Source organism: Penicillium coprophilum, assembly GCF_028826855.1.
Source record: "Penicillium coprophilum strain IBT 35676 chromosome Unknown utg000004l_segment0_segment0, whole genome shotgun sequence".
Lineage (NCBI taxonomy): Eukaryota > Fungi > Ascomycota > Eurotiomycetes > Eurotiales > Aspergillaceae > Penicillium > Penicillium coprophilum.
This window is the reverse complement of record NW_026622723.1, coordinates 4,086,722-4,108,164: the sequence shown is the minus strand read 5'-3', so window position 1 is coordinate 4,108,164 and position 21,443 is coordinate 4,086,722. Positions and strand designations below refer to the sequence as shown.

The 21,443-nt window shown below is 49.9% G+C and overlaps 9 protein-coding genes across 9 annotated transcripts; 5 read left to right on the top strand and 4 right to left on the bottom strand.

The window, feature by feature from the left end:
* Positions 1 to 13: 13 nt before the first annotated feature.
* N7500_005997 (arylsulfotransferase family protein) lies at positions 14 to 1,495 on the top strand (the record flags this gene model as incomplete). The annotated part of the gene is made up of 1 exon (XM_056677141.1): positions 14 to 1,495. One exon carries the CDS (start codon positions 14 to 16, stop codon positions 1,493 to 1,495), a length of 1,482 nt encoding a protein of 493 aa, XP_056532141.1.
* A 1,373-nt stretch (positions 1,496 to 2,868) lies between these two features.
* Positions 2,869 to 3,465, top strand: N7500_005996 (Bys1 family protein; the record flags this gene model as incomplete). The annotated part of the gene is made up of 1 exon (XM_056677140.1): positions 2,869 to 3,465. The coding sequence occupies one exon, from the start codon at positions 2,869 to 2,871 to the stop codon at positions 3,463 to 3,465; it is 597 nt and encodes a 198-aa protein (XP_056532140.1).
* Positions 3,466 to 3,746: 281 nt separating this feature from the next.
* Positions 3,747 to 5,355, top strand: N7500_005995 (hydroxyacid-oxoacid transhydrogenase; the record flags this gene model as incomplete). Its single annotated transcript, XM_056677139.1, has 3 exons — positions 3,747 to 4,171; positions 4,235 to 4,293; positions 4,349 to 5,355. The coding sequence occupies 3 exons, from the start codon at positions 3,747 to 3,749 to the stop codon at positions 5,353 to 5,355; spliced, it is 1,491 nt and encodes a 496-aa protein (XP_056532139.1).
* Positions 5,356 to 5,526: 171 nt separating this feature from the next.
* On the bottom strand, positions 5,527 to 7,195 carry N7500_005994 (Zn(II)2Cys6 transcription factor domain-containing protein; the record flags this gene model as incomplete). Its single annotated transcript, XM_056677138.1, has 2 exons — positions 5,527 to 7,089; positions 7,139 to 7,195. 2 exons carry the CDS (start codon positions 7,193 to 7,195, stop codon positions 5,527 to 5,529), a joined length of 1,620 nt encoding a protein of 539 aa, XP_056532138.1.
* Positions 7,196 to 8,342: 1,147 nt separating this feature from the next.
* Positions 8,343 to 9,022, top strand: N7500_005993 (uncharacterized protein; the record flags this gene model as incomplete). The annotated part of the gene is made up of 2 exons (XM_056677137.1): positions 8,343 to 8,396; positions 8,519 to 9,022. 2 exons carry the CDS (start codon positions 8,343 to 8,345, stop codon positions 9,020 to 9,022), a joined length of 558 nt encoding a protein of 185 aa, XP_056532137.1.
* Positions 9,023 to 9,301: 279 nt separating this feature from the next.
* On the bottom strand, positions 9,302 to 10,914 carry N7500_005992 (uncharacterized protein; the record flags this gene model as incomplete). The annotated part of the gene is made up of 3 exons (XM_056677136.1): positions 9,302 to 9,992; positions 10,058 to 10,814; positions 10,893 to 10,914. 3 exons carry the CDS (start codon positions 10,912 to 10,914, stop codon positions 9,302 to 9,304), a joined length of 1,470 nt encoding a protein of 489 aa, XP_056532136.1.
* A 2,552-nt stretch (positions 10,915 to 13,466) lies between these two features.
* Positions 13,467 to 14,641, bottom strand: N7500_005991 (uncharacterized protein; the record flags this gene model as incomplete). Its single annotated transcript, XM_056677135.1, has 5 exons — positions 13,467 to 13,514; positions 13,575 to 13,858; positions 13,919 to 14,081; positions 14,165 to 14,500; positions 14,606 to 14,641. 5 exons carry the CDS (start codon positions 14,639 to 14,641, stop codon positions 13,467 to 13,469), a joined length of 867 nt encoding a protein of 288 aa, XP_056532135.1.
* Positions 14,642 to 15,135: 494 nt separating this feature from the next.
* Positions 15,136 to 19,284, bottom strand: N7500_005990 (HECT domain protein; the record flags this gene model as incomplete). Its single annotated transcript, XM_056677134.1, has 3 exons — positions 15,136 to 15,258; positions 15,314 to 19,010; positions 19,082 to 19,284. 3 exons carry the CDS (start codon positions 19,282 to 19,284, stop codon positions 15,136 to 15,138), a joined length of 4,023 nt encoding a protein of 1,340 aa, XP_056532134.1.
* Positions 19,285 to 19,777: 493 nt separating this feature from the next.
* Positions 19,778 to 21,313, top strand: N7500_005989 (putative C2H2 finger domain protein; the record flags this gene model as incomplete). The annotated part of the gene is made up of 3 exons (XM_056677133.1): positions 19,778 to 19,977; positions 20,055 to 21,243; positions 21,296 to 21,313. The coding sequence occupies 3 exons, from the start codon at positions 19,778 to 19,780 to the stop codon at positions 21,311 to 21,313; spliced, it is 1,407 nt and encodes a 468-aa protein (XP_056532133.1).
* Positions 21,314 to 21,443: the final 130 nt, after the last annotated feature.

Below are 21,443 nucleotides of genomic sequence, written 5' to 3'. Positions count from 1 at the left end.
GTTACAATTCGATATGGCTCCATGGTGGTACACAGCAGCCAGCGCCCTGGCTCTCTCTCTTCAGGCGACTGCCTGGGATTATTCAACTTACAGCTCGATGGAATTCCAGCCACCGAAATTCGAAGTCAACAAGACTGGAACTACCGATTCCGGCTACATCTTTCTTGGTCCCCGTGGAGACGTTCAGGACGACGGCTCCGCTGCGCTCATTTACGATGATGCGGGTGACCTGGTGTACGAAGGCAACAAAGGTGTGACTGCCAACTTCATGGTGCAAAAGCTCTTTGGCAAGGATGTTCTCACTTTCTGGGCCGGAGATATGATGTCTATCGGCTACGGTTATGGAACTGTGCATATCCTTGACGATACCTACAAGGAGATTTACACTGTCCAACTTACCGGCGACTTCGTCACCCCAGACGGGTCAAGCAAGGATTCATACTGTGATCTGCACGAGAGCCGAATCACTTCGCGCAACACCCTCATTTGCACCGCCTACAACGTCACTCAGCATGACCTAACTTCCATCAACGGGACCTCCTCCCAGTGGATGCTGGACAGCCAATTCTACGAGATTGATATCACTACCAACCGAGTTCTACACTCATGGAGTGCGCTTGATCATGAAGCCGACATTCCTCTGACCACCTCCCACCAGGGTCTCGGAAAGGATGTCGGTACGCAGGATGCCCCCTATGATGCTTACCATATCAACTCCATCACCACCACCAACCATGGCTACCTTATCTCGCTGCGTCACATGTGGTCAGGCTACTATCTGTCCCACAATGGAAGCGTGATGTGGCAGGTGAGTGGCGAGGACGGTGCCGACTTCAAGCAGATCGGCAATGTTGAATTCTCGTGGCAACATGACATGCGTGTCTTCAACGAGACTGATGACGGTCTCGTCCTAAACCTTTTCAACAATGCTAACACTCCCACCGACGAAGAGTCCGAGTCCACTGGCATCAGTCTAGCCATCGACCTGAACAAAAAGACGGTCACCGGCCTCCGCTCCCTGGCCGACCCCAACGACCCCGTGCATTCTGTCAGCCAGGGCAGCTACCAGCTCCTCAGTGAAGTGGACAGCCATGCCTTCCTGGCATACGGATCCATTTCCAAGGTCAAGGAGTTTGATGGTGACGGTAACGTCGTCTTCAGCGCTCAGTTCGGTGACGACAATGCCGTTGCCTCTTATCGCGGCTACCGGTACCAGTGGACGGCCACTCCCTTCTGGAAGCCTTCGGTATCGGTTGACAACACCAGCTCCGGTGCCACCGTCTACATGAGCTGGAACGGCGCCACCGAATATGACCATTGGGTTGTCTACGCGGCTTCCTCTGCCACTTCTACCAACAACACTCAGATCGCTATGGCTAAACGCACCGGCTTTGAGACTTCTGTTAATATCGCCGACCCTCCTACAAAGTTTGTTCAAGTTGTCGCTCGCAGAGGGACGACGGTTCTTAGCACCTCTGAGATTGTCTCATTCTGAGCAGATCTAGGATGCATTTTGAGCTGGCACACTACCTATTCAGAGTTGCTTTGGTGATCCTTTTCTTGGTAGAATCTGTCTTTTCTGACTCCCCCATTTCATCCACATGTTGGTATGGTCACATAATTTATATCATCGCTTTCTTGCGGTACATACTTCGTGTTGTCTTTTGAACATACAATGTTTCCTGGCCCATCTTGTACTCAGGTGAAGATCTGAAGAGTCAAAAGCTTGTCCTTTGCCTAAACAAAGTGGATATATCTGGAATGTCAGATCTAGATATCATCCAGCCATGCCAACCCTTGGGCTTTTTGACTGAAATGCCGAGTAAATGACAGTATCGTGTTACATCAATCAAACATTTCGTGTGCCACACAGGAGCCGTTAGGTGTCTCACCATGTTCTCCAACGCAGATTGAAGATGTCAATGGTTTTACAAATGAGCATTCGACCTTTGCGGTGTGCCACATGAACTAAATCGAGTTTTTCCTGTTCCTTGAGTTCGTCTTATGTGATGAAGCTTTCTTGGAGAGAGGGATATAGAGCTCCACAATCGGCTACTACCATTCTCTATCTGACATTCCTCGGTGGTTTCAAACCGAAAAGAATTCTCCGTGTAAGTTCTCGAAAGGATAGCTCACATTCCCCAATGAGAATGAATGCGTGGAACGGCCGTAGCCACGGGAGTTTCCCATGCTTGTTTGCTCGATTCCATCCAGCCAAGGCTTCTGGATAGTATCGACCAGCTTACCTAGAGTGTTTCATGCCGTCCACGGGTGTGACTGACTAGAAAGGTTGTTGCAGTATAATTCGTCAACTTAGTCCAATGCCTGACTATTCTAGTCTGAAATAGTTATACCTAGAGGGGGCTGGCCAGTCACATTCTTCAATATCTTTGATCCTACACGAGTAAAATATCTAGTGTTTTGACTTTTCTCATCCGATGCTCGACACGGGATATACATAGAATTAAAGGCCCTTACATTCCTCGTTGTAACGTGGGAACCTGAGAAATCGAGATCATTATGTACATAGTGGAATGATCACATTCTTCATATTCTTTTTTGAGCAATCGGATATGTCTCCGATTTGGCTGCTACATCGTGGTACTTTCACATCCCTTCATTTGCACATCTACCTCGCACAACATAACTTGGCGTCCAATTTCCCCTGAGCCAAGATTCAAAGCAAATGTCTAAAGGCATCTTGCCTTGGGGAATTGGATCCAATGTCCAGGGTCACAGTGCAACACAGCAACAGGAGGAATGATACCAATTGAACCGGAACATCTATATAAAGCTGTACTAATTCCTGCCTTTGACCCAAGATTCATCAACGCAAGAGTATTTCTGACAGCTCTACAAGCACGCAAGATGTATCTCTCATCGATCCTGCCCCTCGTCTCGCTGGCCACTCTCGCCTTCTCCAGCCCAACAATTCATAACAACAAACTCGAATCGAGAGACGTCCCCTCCGGCGCGTTTGCTCCCTCAAGCAATGGCCAATGGATACCAGCCAGCACACCAGCACCCACACACCAAAGACTGGGCCATGCAATCGTGCAAAACAACTGCCATTTCCCCATCTACATCTGGTCCGTGGCCTCTACGGTCTTACCCGTGCGAACCATCCTCCCGAACGACCAATATAGGGAGCTCTTCCGCGAGAATCCCGACACTGGTGGCATCGCAGTCAAGATCAGCACCAACCGCGATGGGCTGTACACCAGTGCCCCGCAGATGATCTTTGCGTACAACCTTTCCTCTTCAAAAGAACAGGGTCAGAGACAGGATAAAGTGTGGTATGATCTCTCCGATGTCTTTGGTGATCCGTTTGTGGGGTACACGGTGACTCTTAGACCTGCTGAGCCGGCCATTTGCTGGAGAGCCGGGGTTCCACCTGCTGGGAGTCAAGTGAGGGTTGTTGATTCTTCGACGGATTTGGTCTTGTCGCTGTGTGGAGACCTGTAGGTTGGAAGGGTATGAGATCGTATTTGGACTTCTATGTGATACGTTAGTGAGGTCAAATTAATTACTCTTTTCTCGTACGATAAATAAGAACCTCGGGAGTAAATGGTTCTCCAAAATGGAGAAGATGGAGGATCCCACTGGATTTTCCCCTTGGGGCAAGTAAATTGACGTTCGTCTCGGCCAGAAGTCCGGGGCATTTCCCCCCCGCATTTCCCCAATTTATCTCGGGCTCCTTCATTTATTGACTCTCCGTCACTTTTCTCTCTTCTCAACACACAAAAATGGTTTCTCCAGCTATTAGAGTCGCTCCCTCAGCGGCGAATCGGGCCCTGAACTTGCTACGCACAGTACAATATACTCACCCACCCAACTGCCCGTGTCACAAAAACCCCAGCCATCACCATAACCACAAGCAAAGCTCCTCTCTGCTGAACCATGTGAAGCGTCGCATGTCCACACCTGTGGACCGTTCGCGCGAAAAGGAATATGCTTTTGAGATGGCGGCGTCTAGCGTCCGCTTCGGACCCGGTGCAACCAAGGAGGTCGGAATGGACTTTACCAACCTCGGCGCTAAGCGTGTGTGCATTGTCACCGATTCCAATGTCGCCAAGCTGGATGCTATGAAACAGGCTGTTGAGGGTCTTACTCGTGAGGGCATTGAGTTTACTATCTTTGACAAAGTTCGCACCGAGCCCAAGGATAGCTCGTAAGTCACTCTCGAGGTTGAAGCGTGGCTATTGTATAGGTACTGATATGTTTTTGAATTAAGTGTGAAGGAAGCCATCGCTTTCGCGAAGCCCTATAACCCCGATGCCTTCTTGGCGGTTGGTATGTGTCTCCCTCATCTCCGCCCCCTGGCAGATACGAATTAACACCAGAACAGGAGGCGGCTCTGTTATTGACACGGCCAAACTAATGAACCTATACACCGTATTCCCCGAAGCAGACTTCCTTGACTTCGTCAACGCACCCTTGGGCAAAGGTCTCCCCGTAGACAAGCCCCTCCGCCCCCTCGTTGCCGTCCCAACAACAGCAGGCACGGGCTCGGAGACAACAGGTACTGCAATCTTCGACCTAGTCTCCAAGAAAGCCAAAACAGGCATCGCCCACCGCAACATGAAGCCAACCCTTGGAATCTGCGACCCGCTCAACACCCGCACCATGCCCTCAGCCGTGGCCGCTGCTTCCGGCCTCGACGTCCTCTGCCACTCTCTCGAATCCTGGACCGCAATCCCATACTACGAGCGCACCCCGCGCCCGACAAACCCCATCAACCGGCCCGCGTACCAGGGCGCAAACCCCATCTCTGACATCTTCTCTCTCGCTTCCCTGCGCGCAACAGTCAAATACCTACCGCGCGCAGTCCGCGATCCAGATGACCACGAAGCACAGTCAGAGATGCTGCTCGCGGCTACACTGGCCGGTGTCGGCTTCGGAAATGCTGGCGTTCATCTCTGCCACGGTATGAGTTATCCCATCTCCAGCCAGAATCCTGGATATAAGCATGCGGGCTATCAGGTCGATCACACAATTATCCCTCACGGTGTTTCTGTGGCTGTCACCGCACCTGCCGTCTTCCGCTTTACCGCGGCGTCAAACCCCGATCGCCATCTTGCGGCGGCTGAGGCGTTTGGTGTGGATATCTCGAATGTTAAGCGTGAAAGTGCGGGTGAAGTGCTTGGTGAGGCGATTGCGCAGTTCCTTGTTACGCTTGGCGATCAGCCCCGTGGATTGAAGGATCTAGGTTTCAAGGCCGCGGACTTGGAAGGATTGGTTGATGGAACCATCCCGCAGCAGCGGGTGCTTATGCTTGCGCCAAATTTGAGTAAGGAGTTGGAGGCTGAGAGGGGCGAGTTGAGGAACTTGCTCGAACAGTCTTTGGATTATTAGGGTGGTAGATACATCTAAATTCAAATGGATATCTGTGTTGTTTCTTTGTTCATGTGGGGACGGAAAAGTAGAGGATAATGTTGTGTGGGTAGGGGGAAGTTCATCCTAGGCCGGCTAGGAGCATATACCTTGTCGTATCACATTTCATGTCAACGCAGGCATCACGGTGGATTATTGGGGCTCCAGTAATCGAGGTGAGCTCTCCGGCTGTAGTGAAGCACTCGAGCTATCACCCGGGAGGACCTTTGCGCCGAGGGCACCCATCGACGACGCTATGCGATCTAACCAGATCACAGCACTGGGATCATTTGGATCAGAGGTCCTGGATGGACCCTGTCCAAGCTCCGAATGAATGCGAAAGGGGAGGCCGAAGTTCTTCGCCGTCGTGGAAAAAGGGGATATAGGGTATTCACTATCGATGCTGGATGGCGTGACGACATACGACTCCGGCGAATGATCCTCGACGGAATGAAAGCGTAATCGGTCTTCAAGACGGTCGGAGAGCTGCTGTAACGTCTCTAACATATTTTCTGCTCCACTTAGAAGCAGCGACGGGCCGGTATCCGGGAAGATTTCTGGTACGGGGCCCACGAAGGATCCGGGTCGCTGGATGATACCTTGCTGGCGCTCACTGTGCGCGCTGATACAGGATCGGAGCTCGGCGGCGAGTGAGCGCAGCCGACGGGAAGTATCATGTATGCGCTTGGTGAGATTTGTGATAGCGTTTGGGTCCGGCTCGGTCGAGACGGAAAGGAGATCGCGGGTATCGCTGATATACCGTGGGCATTTGGCGATTTCCATGAAAGCAAGATCGGATATTTCTCCGTATATAGACCACTCGCCGGACTTCTGGCCGTCTTCGGTCCTCACTTTCATCGCGTAGGATTGCCAATCCTCTTGGTCTAGGAAGCAGGGTTTGCCTTCGTAGACTGATGTAGCAATGAAGAAGCCGCGGAACGCAATCCAACAGTATCTTCCGAACCCGGACTCGTGCGCTTCTGGGCCTCGGCTTATCATCAATCGCTTGGCGCCATCGGAATGCACAACCCAGGCATCGGGCGTGGTCTGCGCGTACATCTCGAAGACACTGAGGATGATGGTGGTGCAGAGCATGTTGTCGGATTTGGCATGGTCGGCTTGAGGGATGGCCTTGATGACCGCCCCCAACGACTTGGAGTACATTTGTCGACTTGCCTTGAGAAGAGCTTGATCTTGCGTCAAGTGTGCTAAGTAGACCGAGCTCAAGGAGCAAACTGCGGAGTCGAGGTAAGCATCTTTGCCAAAATTCATCACGATGTATTCGGCGAACCCGGGCGCACCGCCAGACCGGAACCGATTATGATAATAGAGCGTTGGAAATGACGTGCTGATGAAATTGAGAAATAATTGTGGCTGTGCGGCACGGAAGGACTGGCGCACCAGCGACGGCGACACTTTCTCATCCCAGCCACGCAAGGAGGAGTGTCGCCGCATGAGGGCAATCGCATTGCTGCGCACTACATCTGCAGCGGCAGCAGACTCATCGTGTGCCGGGGGCGACCGGTCAGTTGGGGTTGAAGACGTAGCCGATGCGGGTGGGCCTGCCAATGTGTCTCTCCCCCCTCGCCGCGCATTGGAGCGATGTCGCCGGGCGAGGTTGGGTCCTTCGTCTTGAAAGCGAAAGGTTCTCCTATACCCCGGACAGGCACGACCATATTTTTGGCATTGGCTACACTCTGGGACCACCTCGTCACACTATGGACTTTATTAGCCCAGCCTCACAATCTTAGGATTGGAAATTGACCTTGATTCGTCGCTCGCGACACAGGGCACAGCCTGTACTGTGCGGAACTCCCACCATGGTGTCAAGATCGAGAAGATGTCATCACGGGGGAAAAAGGCTCGAATTTATGTCCCCATCTTTTGGGGATCTTGGAGGCTGATTTTGAGGGGGAGAATGCGCTGTCAGCCCTAGGATGTTGGGCGTTGGTTGACCGTTCACATTTTGCCAAGCGTCAAAATGGCTCTGCGGGGAAAAGCCGTTTCAGGTTATTTTGGATCTTCAGATGTCCCTTTGACTGTTCTTTAGCACTTGGATTGGACTTGGAATTCAATTTCAGCGTTTCCATCCCTTTTTCTTCCTTTCCTTAGAAACTACCGTACTCCAGGCACCTCATGGTACAGCATAAACGGATCAAGACCGAGCGAATACTATTTATAACCCCCTATTTATAAATTGCGACATCCATTCAGACCGAGCAAAATCGCATGACAGAGTAATCTATCTCGGCTCTCACTGGGCTTAGTATGGCCGACTCACCAGATGAGCCTTCTGCTGGTTTGGAAATAATCAGTACAGTCACTCTACAATCACTCAATGGACGGATCAGGATACTACAGTAGAACCATCCACAGCTACATCTACATCCACTCCCGACGCTTTTGCCCTTTTCCATCCTGCCTTGATCATCTCTTTCTACTGTGGAATTTCAATACCTCCCCTTTTCACTTCACCCTCGGCTCTTCCTGCCTTGACTACCTTCACTTTTAACGTCTTCTTTGCATTCTTCTTTCCTCTATATCTCAACAAATATAACCCCTTCTTCTCACCTATGCTTCACCCACTTCTTTCCTTCCTATCATCATTCCCTATGATCCCCTGTTTTTTACTTGTCTCTTTTGATCCTCCTTTCCTCTATCCCTCTGGAGGTATCCTTGATACCCCTTCCCTCCGCACATCCCAATATAAAAACTTCCAATCCCCTCACCTCGTCTTCTCTTACGATCCTCCCTCTGTATTTATACTCCCATTCCTCACTTCTTCTTCTCCAATCCCTCTTGCTACACACCTCTCACGCTTTTCATAGGTCCACTTACCTCCTTCGATTATTCCCTATATATATCTCGAGGTATGTATATCCCTTCACTTACTTCTGCTACCTCTCTCCACTCTATTTCTATCAACATTGTGTCTTTGATCCTGATCTCCTCATATTTCATTATGTATGATGAATACTGAGGCCGACTTCGAGTGGAACAAGATGCATCATTCTCCACCTTCTGTCTCTCTTCTCTTCCTTACCTTCCCTTGACCTTTCTCACACTTCACCTTACGTCTCCCCTTGAGTCGAATCTCTACTCCGCTTATACTTGAACCATTGGCTAATTCAAATCTTGCCTAAAGAGATATTCAATATATCTCAAAGAAGAGATAACCTTCTTGAAGGGCCATTGGCCAGGGAAAAGCGAATGGGTCGCACTTGCCCAGCAGCGTGAGGTGGCTGAGGGAACGGCACGTGAAGTCAGTTCCCTAAAGCATGGACTTGCCACCCAGGAAGCGCAGATGGGCGAGCTGCGTGAAACCAACGCCAAGATTGCCGGTGACCTACAGGTCACGAAGGAAGCACGAGACAAGCTTACCACCGAGCTGGAGCAAGAAACAGCACAGGTGGTCAAGTACGTGCAGAAGAAGGATTGGTACTCACGTACCAACAAGGACCTCAAGGCCAAGTACGAGAGCTTACTGGCCGAGAATGAGGAACTTGTGAGGGGTCGCGAGAACCTTATGGAGATGACGCCAACTCTGAGCAATTCGACTCCGACGCCCTCAACAGGATCGAGGTACAGAACTATTAGACAGCGGAGGCGTCTGAGATCATTTTACATAAAGTCCCACTCATCCCCGTAGCCGGTCACCTACTACCAGCTAGTTAGGAAGAGCATCCTTTTCTCGTCTCTTATAACACCCAGACAGTCGAAGGCCTGGGGTCCAGCGCTAACTAGCGAGAGTATCTAATGAATCGCCAACTTACTAGATTTGGGATTTGTCATATAGGAAGTGTGATGTAGATATACTGCAATAAAACATGATGTGCAACTACAATGAGATGGACACGAGGACAAAGTATAACCACAAAATGCTGAGTATGATGCCGGAAAAGATAAAAAAACGCCAGGGTATAGATGATCAGACCATAGAACTCCGCTTCTTTGAAACAGTATTTTCTTCTTTGTTACGCCGGAAACCAAAGAAACTGCTCTTTTTTGGTTGAATTTGAGGCGTTGGTTTCGATGCCGCTGGGAGCGCACCGCTGCTGGTGGGTTGTTGGTGGAACATAACAGAAGACTGAGGTCGGGGTTGTGGGCGTGATTGCTGTGGTCGTGACTGCATGAGGTGTGTAGAGGATTGGGCTCGGGGATCCATGCGGCCCGGTGCATGGAGGTATGGGCTGTTGGAAACGCCATGGGGAGGATGGGAGGGACGGCCTGTAGCTTGGGAGGAAAGTTGGACTGAGGATTGAGAGTATTGGTGGGAATAAGGCTGACCGGGCCCTGTGTGTCGGGGTGGGAGGTAGGGCCTGGAAGATGGTGCTGGAGTACGTTGTTGCATTCGTGCTTGCTCTTCTTCTCTCCCGTATAACTGCTGCAGACGTTTGGTTTCTTTTTCGACTTCTGCCTCTCGCCGACGCCGTGCTTTTTGCTCTGCGGCGAGAACCTCCTGGGTTCGTCGCTCCTCCTCCTGTCTTGCGAGTTCGTCCTGTCGCCTCCTCTCCTGTGGGGCTGGGGATGAGGAGTTCGGGATGCTAAGCCGAGGTTTCGATGGCTTGCGGCTCACTTCTGATCCAGAGGGGCGAGGCTGTGAGTTCCTCCGATCGCGCCTGGGATCACCAGCTGGTGTGGCTGTTGCCGCAGATGTAGTTGGCCCCACTGCTTGCTTGCGGACCTGGTTAGCCCCCCGGGGGTGATATGAAAAGCCTCCTTGGCAGGCCCAAAGAAAATATCTCGAATCGCAACGGCAGCCAAGAGGAGCACGACCTCCAAACCCTTGGTATCCTCCATCTCGACGCGATAGAGATTGGGCTCGTAGAGAGTCAGCTCCTTGAGCCCTTGAAATAGAGCGACCGTAATATCTGGCTCACGGCTCTTTGTGCGGGTGTCCGAAATTGTTGAAGTTTTACCATGCAACAGACATGTCAAATCCTTGGACAGTTTCCCATCCTTGCGCCAGCTGAACCTCAACTTCGGAGTAACGTCCGCAAGAGAGGGATCGATTTGTGTCTGGTCTAACGCTGAGGTGGACGGAACCCGGAACGTGTTTTGCGGCATCTCGAATTCCCACCGTGCTGGTTTGTTCCATGATTTGGTATGATATTTCACTGTGATCTCTTGGTCAGGATTGTAGAGTTGGATGGTGAACTCTGTAGGGAGTATGGGTTCGGGGGGCGGTACAACGCCGCCATTTGCTCGTATGGTGTCTGCCGACAGACTCGGTTGGGTCCAATCTGGAGCCACAGCGACCTCGCCGTAGACCACGTCTGTCACGTAGGGGTCGTACAGCGCGACTCCGTAACGGTTTTGTGATGTTGGGGCGGCCGGGTCCAGAGCACGCAACGAGTAAGCAGGTTCGGGGTCATTTCCATGTTGACGATGGTAGATCGTGCTGATTTGAGGTTGTTTTGAGTTGTTCTTGAGGAAGAACGCTGCGCTGCGGTCAGTACGATAATCACACAGCCAGGGGATGACGTAGCCTGCGACCAGAGCGGCTCCTCACAACGTACTGGGTAGGTTTTCATCGATCATCTTCTCATCGGGAATTCAAGAGACAACCTTGGTCATGTGGGAGTTATATTGAACGCTCGGGAGTTGAAATCTGTTCGTCTGCGCCACGGGACTTCGTGATCGGCACCTAAAAATAGAAGGCCTATACCCGCTAATTCGTACGTCAATTGAGGCACCAGCATTTGAAGCACTCTACAAGGTAAGATCTGCCCTGGAAGCTGGAGAGATATAGGCATCGGCATTCTAGGCATGCGTGACATTCGAGCTTATAAATTATTGCTATCGCTTAGTCTTCCAAGGTTGATCTACATACGAAACAGGTATGCTAATCGAATGCATAGATCTACATGCTGTCATCACAGCAAAAATTGTAGATTTGCAGTAATTCTTCTACATTTGGATGCTCTCAAGAGCAGTGTTCTCACATATCGTGTTTCAAGTCGAAGTCAACAGCTTAACTTTGCTTTTTGTAGGCCACCCAACACCCATCTGTATTGCCCGAACAGCGCCTTCACCAAGCGGATCACCACGATAACTCAAGATACCCGGACATTCGGGGGTTTTCAGCCTATGTATTTTTGCTCAGGTATATCCGACGTTGGTAATTTTGTCTAAAAACTGTTTTAGGCTCCAACGTATATTTTGTTGGATATATCAAGCCCTCGTCGACCCTATATCAATTTAGCACCACAAGTTCAATATCAAGAAGAGTTCGGTGTAATACATATCGCTTCAAGTTGCAAAATGTGTGTTTGTGTTGACGTACTATCATCCCATGTTGATTGCGGCAAGGAAGGGTTGACTTCGCTGTCGGAGTAACTTGTGGAGGGAAGAAGGGAGGAAGTTCTACGCTGCAGACTCAATTAGTGTTCGGTTCATATTCTGAGGAAGGACTTCTATGTATGCTTATCCACATAATCATCAAGTGGTGCCTATATTGACTCATTCAGGGGTGGCTTCTATAACCCATGTTAGTACAAAGGTTCGAGGGATAGACTTAGCTGTGCTTTCAAACCCTGTTCGAGGCTGAGATAAGAATAACTGACTAACCACGAAATAATCACAGTTTTTTAAGTTGAATTAGGAGGAATATATAAAGGATTGGTTACACTCAGTTAGTGTGCAGGTCGGTTGAGCTGGAGACAACAGACCTGCACGTCGGGATCTTTGGAAGTATTCGTGGATGTCTGTAATATGTTAGGGACGACGGGATGAAAGGAATCACCTAGCTGCTTGATATTTTAAAGCATGTAAATGGTAGTCTTTAAGACAAGGATGAAGTCAGAGCTTCATTCGGCCGTTTGTTGTAATGATCTAGTGAGATATGAATGGCTGTCAGAATCCGAGCTAGTTTCAAACGGGGCTCGAGGGATTAGCCTAGCTGCTTCAAAGAAAATACTTTGTGCAATCTTTTGGGCAAAAGGATCAATTTCGGGCTATATTCGTTAGTACGGAATCCAGGTCACAGAGGGGAGTAACAAATCTAGCTCACGGGCTAATGGCTGATCATGGAAGGTTGTGGATATATTGTCGGGATGCATCTAAAAGATTGCGATTAGTGACAAGAGGGTGAATAATGACTCACCTGCTAGGGGAACTATATGATGATGTCCAAACAAAGGATTGCGTCGGGCCTATGGTTCGTTAGTACTGAATCATGTGTTCAACAATGGTGATAAAGGACTTAGCTATTGAGTTGGTCATCATCGGTTATCTTCTTTGGTGGATATCCTCGATCGGACCTATTTAGTTTGTTAGCATATCTCGCACCTGGAATGACCTACCGGGGGTGGTATGATAGTTAAGACGGGGTACTCGAATGGCCTGAAATGGTAGATGGTATTGTAGTCTCTAAACCTCGTTAGTAGGGAAGGCAAAGGGCGGGGATGGGGGTGATCAAAGAACTTGGCCGTATACAGGTATTAAAGCATGTTCGGACTGGTACTCGTTGAATGTGATGTTGACCTAGGTCGTTATATGTTAGCAATGATCATCTTCCGGGAGGAATGATCATCTTCCGGGAGGACGCCCACCTGTGGCCTAAGAATGTATGATGGTAAGGTATTCCGAATGTCAATGGCCCTAGATAAAAGCGTCAGTGTCAATCTTGCAAGGAATGGGAAAGGTACTCCGCAAGTGATTCGCAATCTCTATATATCGCATGTATAGTAGCGGACGATAGGCGTCGAGTTCTGTTTTGAGCTGGAATGCTCCTGATGACGGGCTCAAAAGCGAAGGGCCTGAAGGCCATTATATAGGCAATCCTATTCAACACAAAGAGTGACCCAACTCATAGTTGTCCTACACAAGCCCTTTGTCAGGTCAGAATGGATGCGGTAGACTGGTTCATCGTGTTCCCGAGGCCGAGGGTCATTGTTCACAGTTAAAGATCAAAAGAATGAAGAACGAGTAAAGGACTCGACAATGAAGTGGTTGACATAATGCATGCTTGTCAGCTTTGTTCTATTGTTTGTTGAAACCTGTCTGAAGGCGAGATGAGCTCAAGCGGGTAAACCAACAATGGAATAAAAAGCCTTGGAAACCCAAGAGATTATTTTTAGTCTATGGAAGATCTATGTACATATTGGCTCTGTCTTTGTAGCCGTCGCAATATGCGACAGCTGGAAAGTACAATAGCATTGTCCATCAAAACACCTTTTTGTTCACTGCCCATTTCATACCCGAACGCCATTCACTTCCTCACCTCCAGTGGCCTTAGCCGCCTCCCGTTCGGCGATGCTCATCTGCAATCCCTGGTCACCCCAGCCCTGGATGCCCTTCTTATACAGGATCTTCTGTTCCTCCCGACTAGGGACAGGTCCAGTCTTACCCCGGCGCTGCCGGGAGTCGCTTGTCTCCTCAAGTGAGGCGTTGTCACCATCCAGCGGGTATCCCTCCAGATCATCTGTGTGTGTTTCCTCGGTGAAAGAGAAAGTGCGATACTCGGTGTTGGACCAGCCGGTACCTGCGAAAATGGAGAACGTTGGTATATTTCCCCGTGATAGTAGCGCGTTACGTCACATACCTTGGAACTGGCTGTTGTCTTCCCAATCTTCAGTGAAGTAGTGCAAGAATCCGCCGTGCGTGACCATGACAATTTCCTTCTCCGGGCGGGCTTTCAGCCAGCGACGGGCTGCACGAGCGCGTTGCTTGAGGGCGTGGTTGACTGGGGCATAGCGACCAGATGCCTTTTAGGTAGACCGATGTGAGTATACCATGTATAGATTAAAAGTGAGGCGACCCTCGATCTGTAGGCAAGTGAGAAGCATACCTTGTTATTCCACCCATCATGCACGAGATCAAGATCAACACCTGTTTGGAACTCCTCCTTCAATACAGTGGGCTCGCTGCCAGTATCACATGCAACGTCTGAGATCTCTTGAATATCGGGCAAGGCAATAATCTTCAAGTCCGGCTTTGACTCAAAGACGGGCGCAAAGCTCTCGAGCGCAGTGTAGAGGGTGCGACGGAGGGGTGAGGCGGTTACTAGATCGATATGGGCATGGCGGGGGAAGTTCTTGCGGAGCGTTTGGCATTGTTCATGTCCAAGATCAGTGAGAAGAGGATCTTGGATGACGTGGTTGGCGGTACAAAGATTGTGCAGGCCCTGTGATTGTCTATTAGATCGAGCAGCAAATGGCCATCTTCCAAGGTTGCCAATTGTCAAAGCTTTGGGAGTTTCCTAAGATCATTGCTCGCGGGATGGACATACTTGAGCATGGCGCACGCAGTGGATAATTGGGGGCATGTTCAATGTTGAGAGTGATCTAGTCAATTTCCGTCAGGAAGCAGGTATTGAAGACCCTGAAAGTAATCTCGGGAGTTCTTATCGCGGTGGCGGGGACTTAGGCAAGGGATGCAAGTCGGAGTGCCTTACGGAATACTTGACTCACGAGTTCTCAATACAAAGAGATATATGCGGAAAATAAAAATATACAATGGAAAATGAATGTAAGAGTCATAAATCCCTCCCGGACCTCAGAAGTCCGACTTGGTCATATAATTTTGCGTAGCGCCACATCATCAAGCGAACCACAGCTCTGCACTGGAGTCCTATGGAGATCTATAACCTGTGATTTGTCTATCGTAGTGAGGGATCCTCTTCAGATGTCTAGTATAAGGCCGAGTACGAAAAAAAGGAGTACTTCATGAAAATAGGTCATTTGCACCGAGAATGCCAACATATCAATGGATTATAGAACAAATGGGTATGTATAGGTAAAACAATGGAAATTTCACCTTCTATGCAACGCCAAACCCTTGGGCATTTTCGAGGGCCTTGTCAAGCTTCTTCGCCAAGGTGTCCTTTGACGAGTACTCTGGCAGAAGCAAACGTCCGAAGCACGTCAGGCTGGTAGGGAGTCGCTAGAGGAACAATCAGCATGACACTTCATATTCTGTTGTAGAAAGTGGAACTTACTGAATCTCCAACGCCATTTTTTTGGATCACAAACATAATGCTCGAGATCCCGTTGACGGGGACTCGGTCACTCGCAGTAACGAATTCAAGTAACTGGGCCCTCTTTTCATTTGGATATGTTCGGACAATATCCCAAAAGTCATGAATGACACGATTATTAGGGCTAAATCCACCCTCGTACCGAGTGTGGTCCTCGAGCTCTTTTACGTCAATGGATTGGATACCTTCCACCACGGTTTTGAGGGCTTCTGGGGAAAACATGGACAGAGCCGATCGATCCAGACATGTGTTGAAACCCCTTTGGAAGGCTTCGAACTGTGGTCGAATGGATTTGTCTGTAAGCCAGAAGATGTAATCCCTGACAAACTGATGTCGGTTCTGATTGGTCACGAGCGCAGCCTCTTCAGCTGGGAGTGCAGGGGACTGAAGCGATATGGACTCAGACCCCGAATTGGCAACCGTGCCCGAGGCAGGCTCGCGGGATGTGACATTCTTAAGCTCCTCGGCTGTCATGGAGGTTGTTGAGTTTAATGTCGCAGGATCGCAGTAAGCTGGTACATCCATCCAAGCGCTAGAGCCCGCGATAGATATCGAAGCCGGAGCCGGAGTGGCGATTTTGCTAGCAAGAGGCCACGGTGTATCCCTATTGATCTTTTGCATGTCGATTGTCTTTATACTTCCAAAGGCCTCGAAGCTAAACTCGTAAGTTCGGGTAAAAATGTCGCCGACGTCGCCATCTTTCCATGCCAATAAAGTGTCGAGCCCGTGGCTTAGTTCCGGCCATCCATCTCGAATGTGTTCTAGATGCTTCACCTTCAAGCCCAGCACTTTGCGGTAGAAGGCAATAGGAAGGTTCACAGGGAGAGTCACGCCATTGTAAATCGCAAGAGACATCAGTAGACCAATGAGTTCAAACTTGTAGAGAGGTTCCAATGAGCACGGTTGGAACCAAGACATGCGGTGTCGAGTGTCAACGACGAACATGCCATGAGATGGGTCAAAGGCTTGGCCCATGAGCAAGCGGAAGAACTCTTGCTGAACTCCACCATGGTCAAGCCCTTCTTCTCCTTCATCCATGCCCATTTGTACCTTCAAGGGTCGCATCAGTTCGCGCTTTTCACGCCGCCATAGTTGGCTCAAGGCACCGGAGAGAATATCATCTCGGCGGACAACGAGAACGAAATAGGACGACATGGATGTTTTCATGCGGGTGAGGAGTCGATGACCGTCGGAAATTCGAATAGGGTCGAAGGCAGTCTGATTGACGTGTCTCGTGGTGGTCATAGCAGCCTCATAGGACTTAGTCATGGCGGAATAGTTCAAAGCTCGGAAGTATATCACAAGGGAAGATGGAGGAAAAAGGAAAGAGTACGATAGCAGGTGCATCGTTCGGTTGTTCGGAAGCCCCCCAACCCATGCCACAGGCATATCCAAAGGGTCCAGCCGCTCTGCGAGAAGAGGTGTATGGAAGTCTTCGGGTATGAGACCTAGCCGATTTCGTTCCTTGTACATTGAGGCTAGAATATGAACGGCACCACCGGCTGGGCTGCTCCGAGCCATTTCAGGGTTGCCGTCCCATTCACGCAGGAAAAGAGTCCGAAGCCACTCAACAATGAGGGAGGCTGCGCAAATGGACCCACCGGGCCCATCGTTGCTAGCAGTCTGAGAGATGTGATGCTCACTAAGATAATCAACCACGCGGTCCAGCACGCTGATTTTTCGTTGATTTGGTAGGTTTAGGCTGTATACTTGGCAGGTCTTTGATATTTCATGGTATGCCAGTCGTGCAGTAAGAGCCTGCACGAGGCGGCCAATGAGGCGGATACCTAACTCGTGCTCGAATCTGTCTGTCACCTCGACGGCTTGCTGAGCATTCTTCGGAGGCAGCTTGCGCATATCCGATAGTGAGGCAACAGACCCAGCGGCACGCATCCGAACTACGGCTTTCCAAGTCCCCGGGTCGACATGAGGCACAAAGCTGACCAAAGTGAACAAGGCAATCGTGGCAATGTAGGCGGCATCAGGATCCGACAGATAATCTTCATTGGCAGACTCAGACATTCGTCGGGGAACGGCCGGAGGGGGCGCAGCTCCTGTCATGGTCGAACTACGAGACGACCGGCGGGATGGCCGTCCAGAAGAAGTGAACCCCCGTGGGGGAACAAAGAGCTTGCCGAGAGAGCTCCACAGGCTATGTAGTGCAATATCCCAAGGGCAGATTGTAAATAAGCGCTGTAGTGATAAACGCAAATTGGAAACATCCAGACGACTGGAAGTAGCCCCGATAATATCTGTTGACTCGCTACTAAAGGAGTGCAAGATCTGACTGGGGCTGCTGAACACGAAGAATGCACTTTGAGCAACGAACGGAAATACTTCACGCTGACGTAGAGAGGCAAAGCACCATTCCGGCTGCTCAAAACTGCCAGCGCACTGGATACGATCAAGTTCCTCTTTCCAGCAATCAGCATCTTCCGCAGATCCTATCATGACTTGTGACAGGCCATCGATGATCTCGGGTGTAAGATGAGTGACTGTCTGGGCTAGTGGGATCGTGTCTAGCGGGTTTTCAGCAGAGGCCTGCTTTTTCGTGTGCTCACTGGGGGGTAGAGCAACGGAAGGAGGAAAAGGAGGAGAAGACATAAGCTCTGTGCTTGCCGTACTGTTGATAGGAGATACTTCATCCAGCAACTTCTGGCTGTCCCAGGAGACACGCCGTTGACTTTTGCGCTGTTCCTTTAAAGGTACTGGATCGACATCTCCAATTCTTCCGCGGTGTTTTTGCGGACGATGCTTTAACGCTGGCGGTGAGGGTAAACTGACGAAATCATCAGAAGAAGCCACCGGGAGCTTCTTGTTGAATTCTGGTTTCCTTTTATCGTCAAGGCTTGAACGTGGACTCTGGCGCCAATGGTCGATCTCGGAGACTGATAGTCGTTTGACATGCTGGTTCTGAAGCTTGAGCTCAACTGCGGAGGCCTGAGATCCCGAGGTTCGTGATGAAGGAGTACGTGGTTGGCAGCTTGGCTGGCGCGCATGTGTGGAGCTGCCGTGGATTTTAAGATCTCTGTCTGAAACTTTGTCGACATGGAAGTGGCGCTTCTCAGCAGTGGATGAATGACCTTCCGGTGCGGGTGCGGGTGTCTTGAGCGTTGACTCGAATGCATCTAGGGAACGGCGAAGAGGAAGCCACTCGACCATACGGAGTGAGATTGTATCAAAGAGGTTCTGTGTAAAAGATTTGGGGTCTTTGAGTTGCTGTTCGGCGGTATGGTCGAGGTCTTGAATATAGTTGCCCCCGGAGGGAATTTGAGGTGAATAATTCCCTTCTTTCACTTTTGAGTCGGCTGATCTATCTTGCGTGGGCCCGGACATGTTGCGAGCCGACTGGCCTTCATCGTCCTGATCCAGTTTTGGTGATCTGTAAGCCGCTGCTATCTGTGCTTCAAGTGTACGTGTTCGACGTAGAGAAATCCGATGGTAATCTTCCGCTGTTAGTTGTGGTGGAGGTTTAGGCACATTCAGACATAAACCGGTCTCCGCATCGTCTAAGCTAGCGAGGTAGCATGCCAGGGTCCTCGCGCTCAGTTCCGTATATCGACGGTATGGAGCTTCACTGAGTCTTCTGCGGTGACTGGCACATGTAGTGGTTCGACACGAGGGATCATCGCAGCCGTGAAGCAGTTGAGCTTTGTACCTTTTTCAAGAAACCAGTTAGTGTCATGCGGAGTCAAAAGGTCGGGGCCCAATGATTGAGGTTTCACTCACCTGCGCACCAAGCTATTAAATTTTCGTCTTCGATCATCGCGATATCGGGGGAGGACCCTTGAGGGATCAGATACTTCAATGGTGTTGTGTATGAGCGCATCCGGTGCGTTTGGTGGGAGTTTTGACCGATAACTGTGAGTTCGCCCGCCGGGGGATCGCGTGATGGCTGGGTCATCAATAGAACCTCCGCGGAGCCTTGTCATTTTTAACAGAATAGCATATCTGAGGGAGTGAGGATGGCTGTATGGGAGTAATGGCACTAGTAAATTGTTCGTCTCCACGTGTTGAATAGAGAGTAAGATGCGACAGCTCACCTATGTAAGACTATAATGCCTCAGGCACACTATTATCCCCCTTTGGCATCGGAGCTGTCGGAAGTCAAATAGTCCGGCTAGGCCTGGATTACTCAGCCCGCCAGCCTTTTTGGAAGTCACTAAACCGTTTACGGTTAGCCCAATGACCGAGATAGTACTAGTACCATTGCAGAGGGGTTTAGTCGCTCGATAAGAAAAGTAAATTCAGAAGATCAACCCTGGACGACGGTCTAAGGTACTTGAAGACTGACTTGCGAGAGCATTTTCTTTCATTCTTCTCTTTTACATCTATCTCGGTCCCATCACTTTCATCGATTTCATCAACAATCTATACTCAGATCATCAAAAAATTATTGAAATCAGGTGAAGGCAGAGCCTTCATATGTACCCCGCCTACAACAAATATTCATCCCACAACCCACAGGGAAAACCCACCCTTTCAACCACCCACGACTCTGGAAAACCCATCGATATGTCTTCGACCAACCAAGATGCAGCCTCGCTGCAATACACTTGCAACACCTGTCTTGTTGCTTTCCAACGCAGCGATGCGCAGAGAGACCACATGCGCAAGGACTGGCAGTAAGTTTGAAATTTTCTGTTTTTTCCCCCTCTATTTCTCTTTTTGCTTTGTGAATTCAGTAGCTTATATGACCTAGTTTATACAACATGAAGCGTCGCATCGCTTCCCTGCCACCCGTCACTCTCGAAACTTTCAACGAAAAAGTACTTGCCGCCAAAGCTACATCTAACGAAGCCGCCGCCAAGGCTTCGTATGAAAAGACCTGCCACACATGCAACAAGGCTTTCTACAGCGAAAACTCGTACCAAAATCACATCAACAGCTCGAAGCATAAGCAACGTGCGGCTAGCCTACGTAAGGATGGCGACGCTGCCTCCGTCCAGAGTTCCGCCTTCTCTCTCGGCGAACCCGTGACTAAGTCTGACAATGACGTCAGCAAGGTCACCGAGGGCCTCAAGACTGCCACTATTGATGAAGAAGAAGACGAGGATATGGAAGCAGATATCAAGAAAGACAACTTCTCGCCATCTCGCTGTCTCTTCTGCAAAACCGATTCAACCGATATTCACACCAACGTGGACCACATGCGCAAAGATCATGGCATGTTTATCCCCGAACAAAAGTATTTGGCGGATCTCGATGGCCTCTTGAACTATCTTTACCGAAAGATTACCGAAAACTTCGAATGTCTCTACTGCCACGCCATCAAAAACGACGCGCAAGCCATACAAACCCACATGCGCGACAAGAGTCATTGCATGATCGCCTTTGAATCCGAAGAAGAACAAGTTGAAATTGGCCAATACTACGATTTCCGGAGCACCTACTCCGACGATGAGGATGAATCCGCCACTGAGAGCGGTGGCGTCAACGTGAACGGTGATGGAGAGGACCAAGGCTGGGAAACCGACAGTTCTGCATCCTCTGTCGACGAGGATGACCTTGACTCATACCGAAACGCATCAGGTGCCTACGAAGCAGATTATGAGCTCCACCTTCCATCTGGAAAGAGTGTCGGCCATCGTTCGCTTGCCAAATACTACAAGCAAAACCTGCACAAATACCCCTCGGCCGCCGAACGAGCTGCTCGCCAGCTTGCTATCGCAAATGGAGAAATTGAGGAAGAACCTCCCCGTGTCCGCAACAACCATCACCGCGCTCTTGTCACTCGTGCCAACGGTGGCATGGGCATGATTGGAGTCACCGAAGAGCAAAAGGAAGCTGCTCTCATTGCCGATCGCCGCGAGAGAACTCGTGCCCTTCGCCAAGAGAATCGTTATGTTGCCCGTGTCCAGCGTGCCAACAATCACCAGAAGCACTTCCGCGTATGTTCAATCTATACTGTTCATTTGTTTTGCAAAACTAACTTTTTACTAGGATCCCCTTTTGCAATGATCGCTTCATCACAGCACCAACGGGAAATCACATCAATCGACTAGTTTTCATTTACGACATCGTCTTTTGGACATCACCGACGAAACATTCGCCAATACTCGCAATGCATCGACAACCATTGCACCACTTC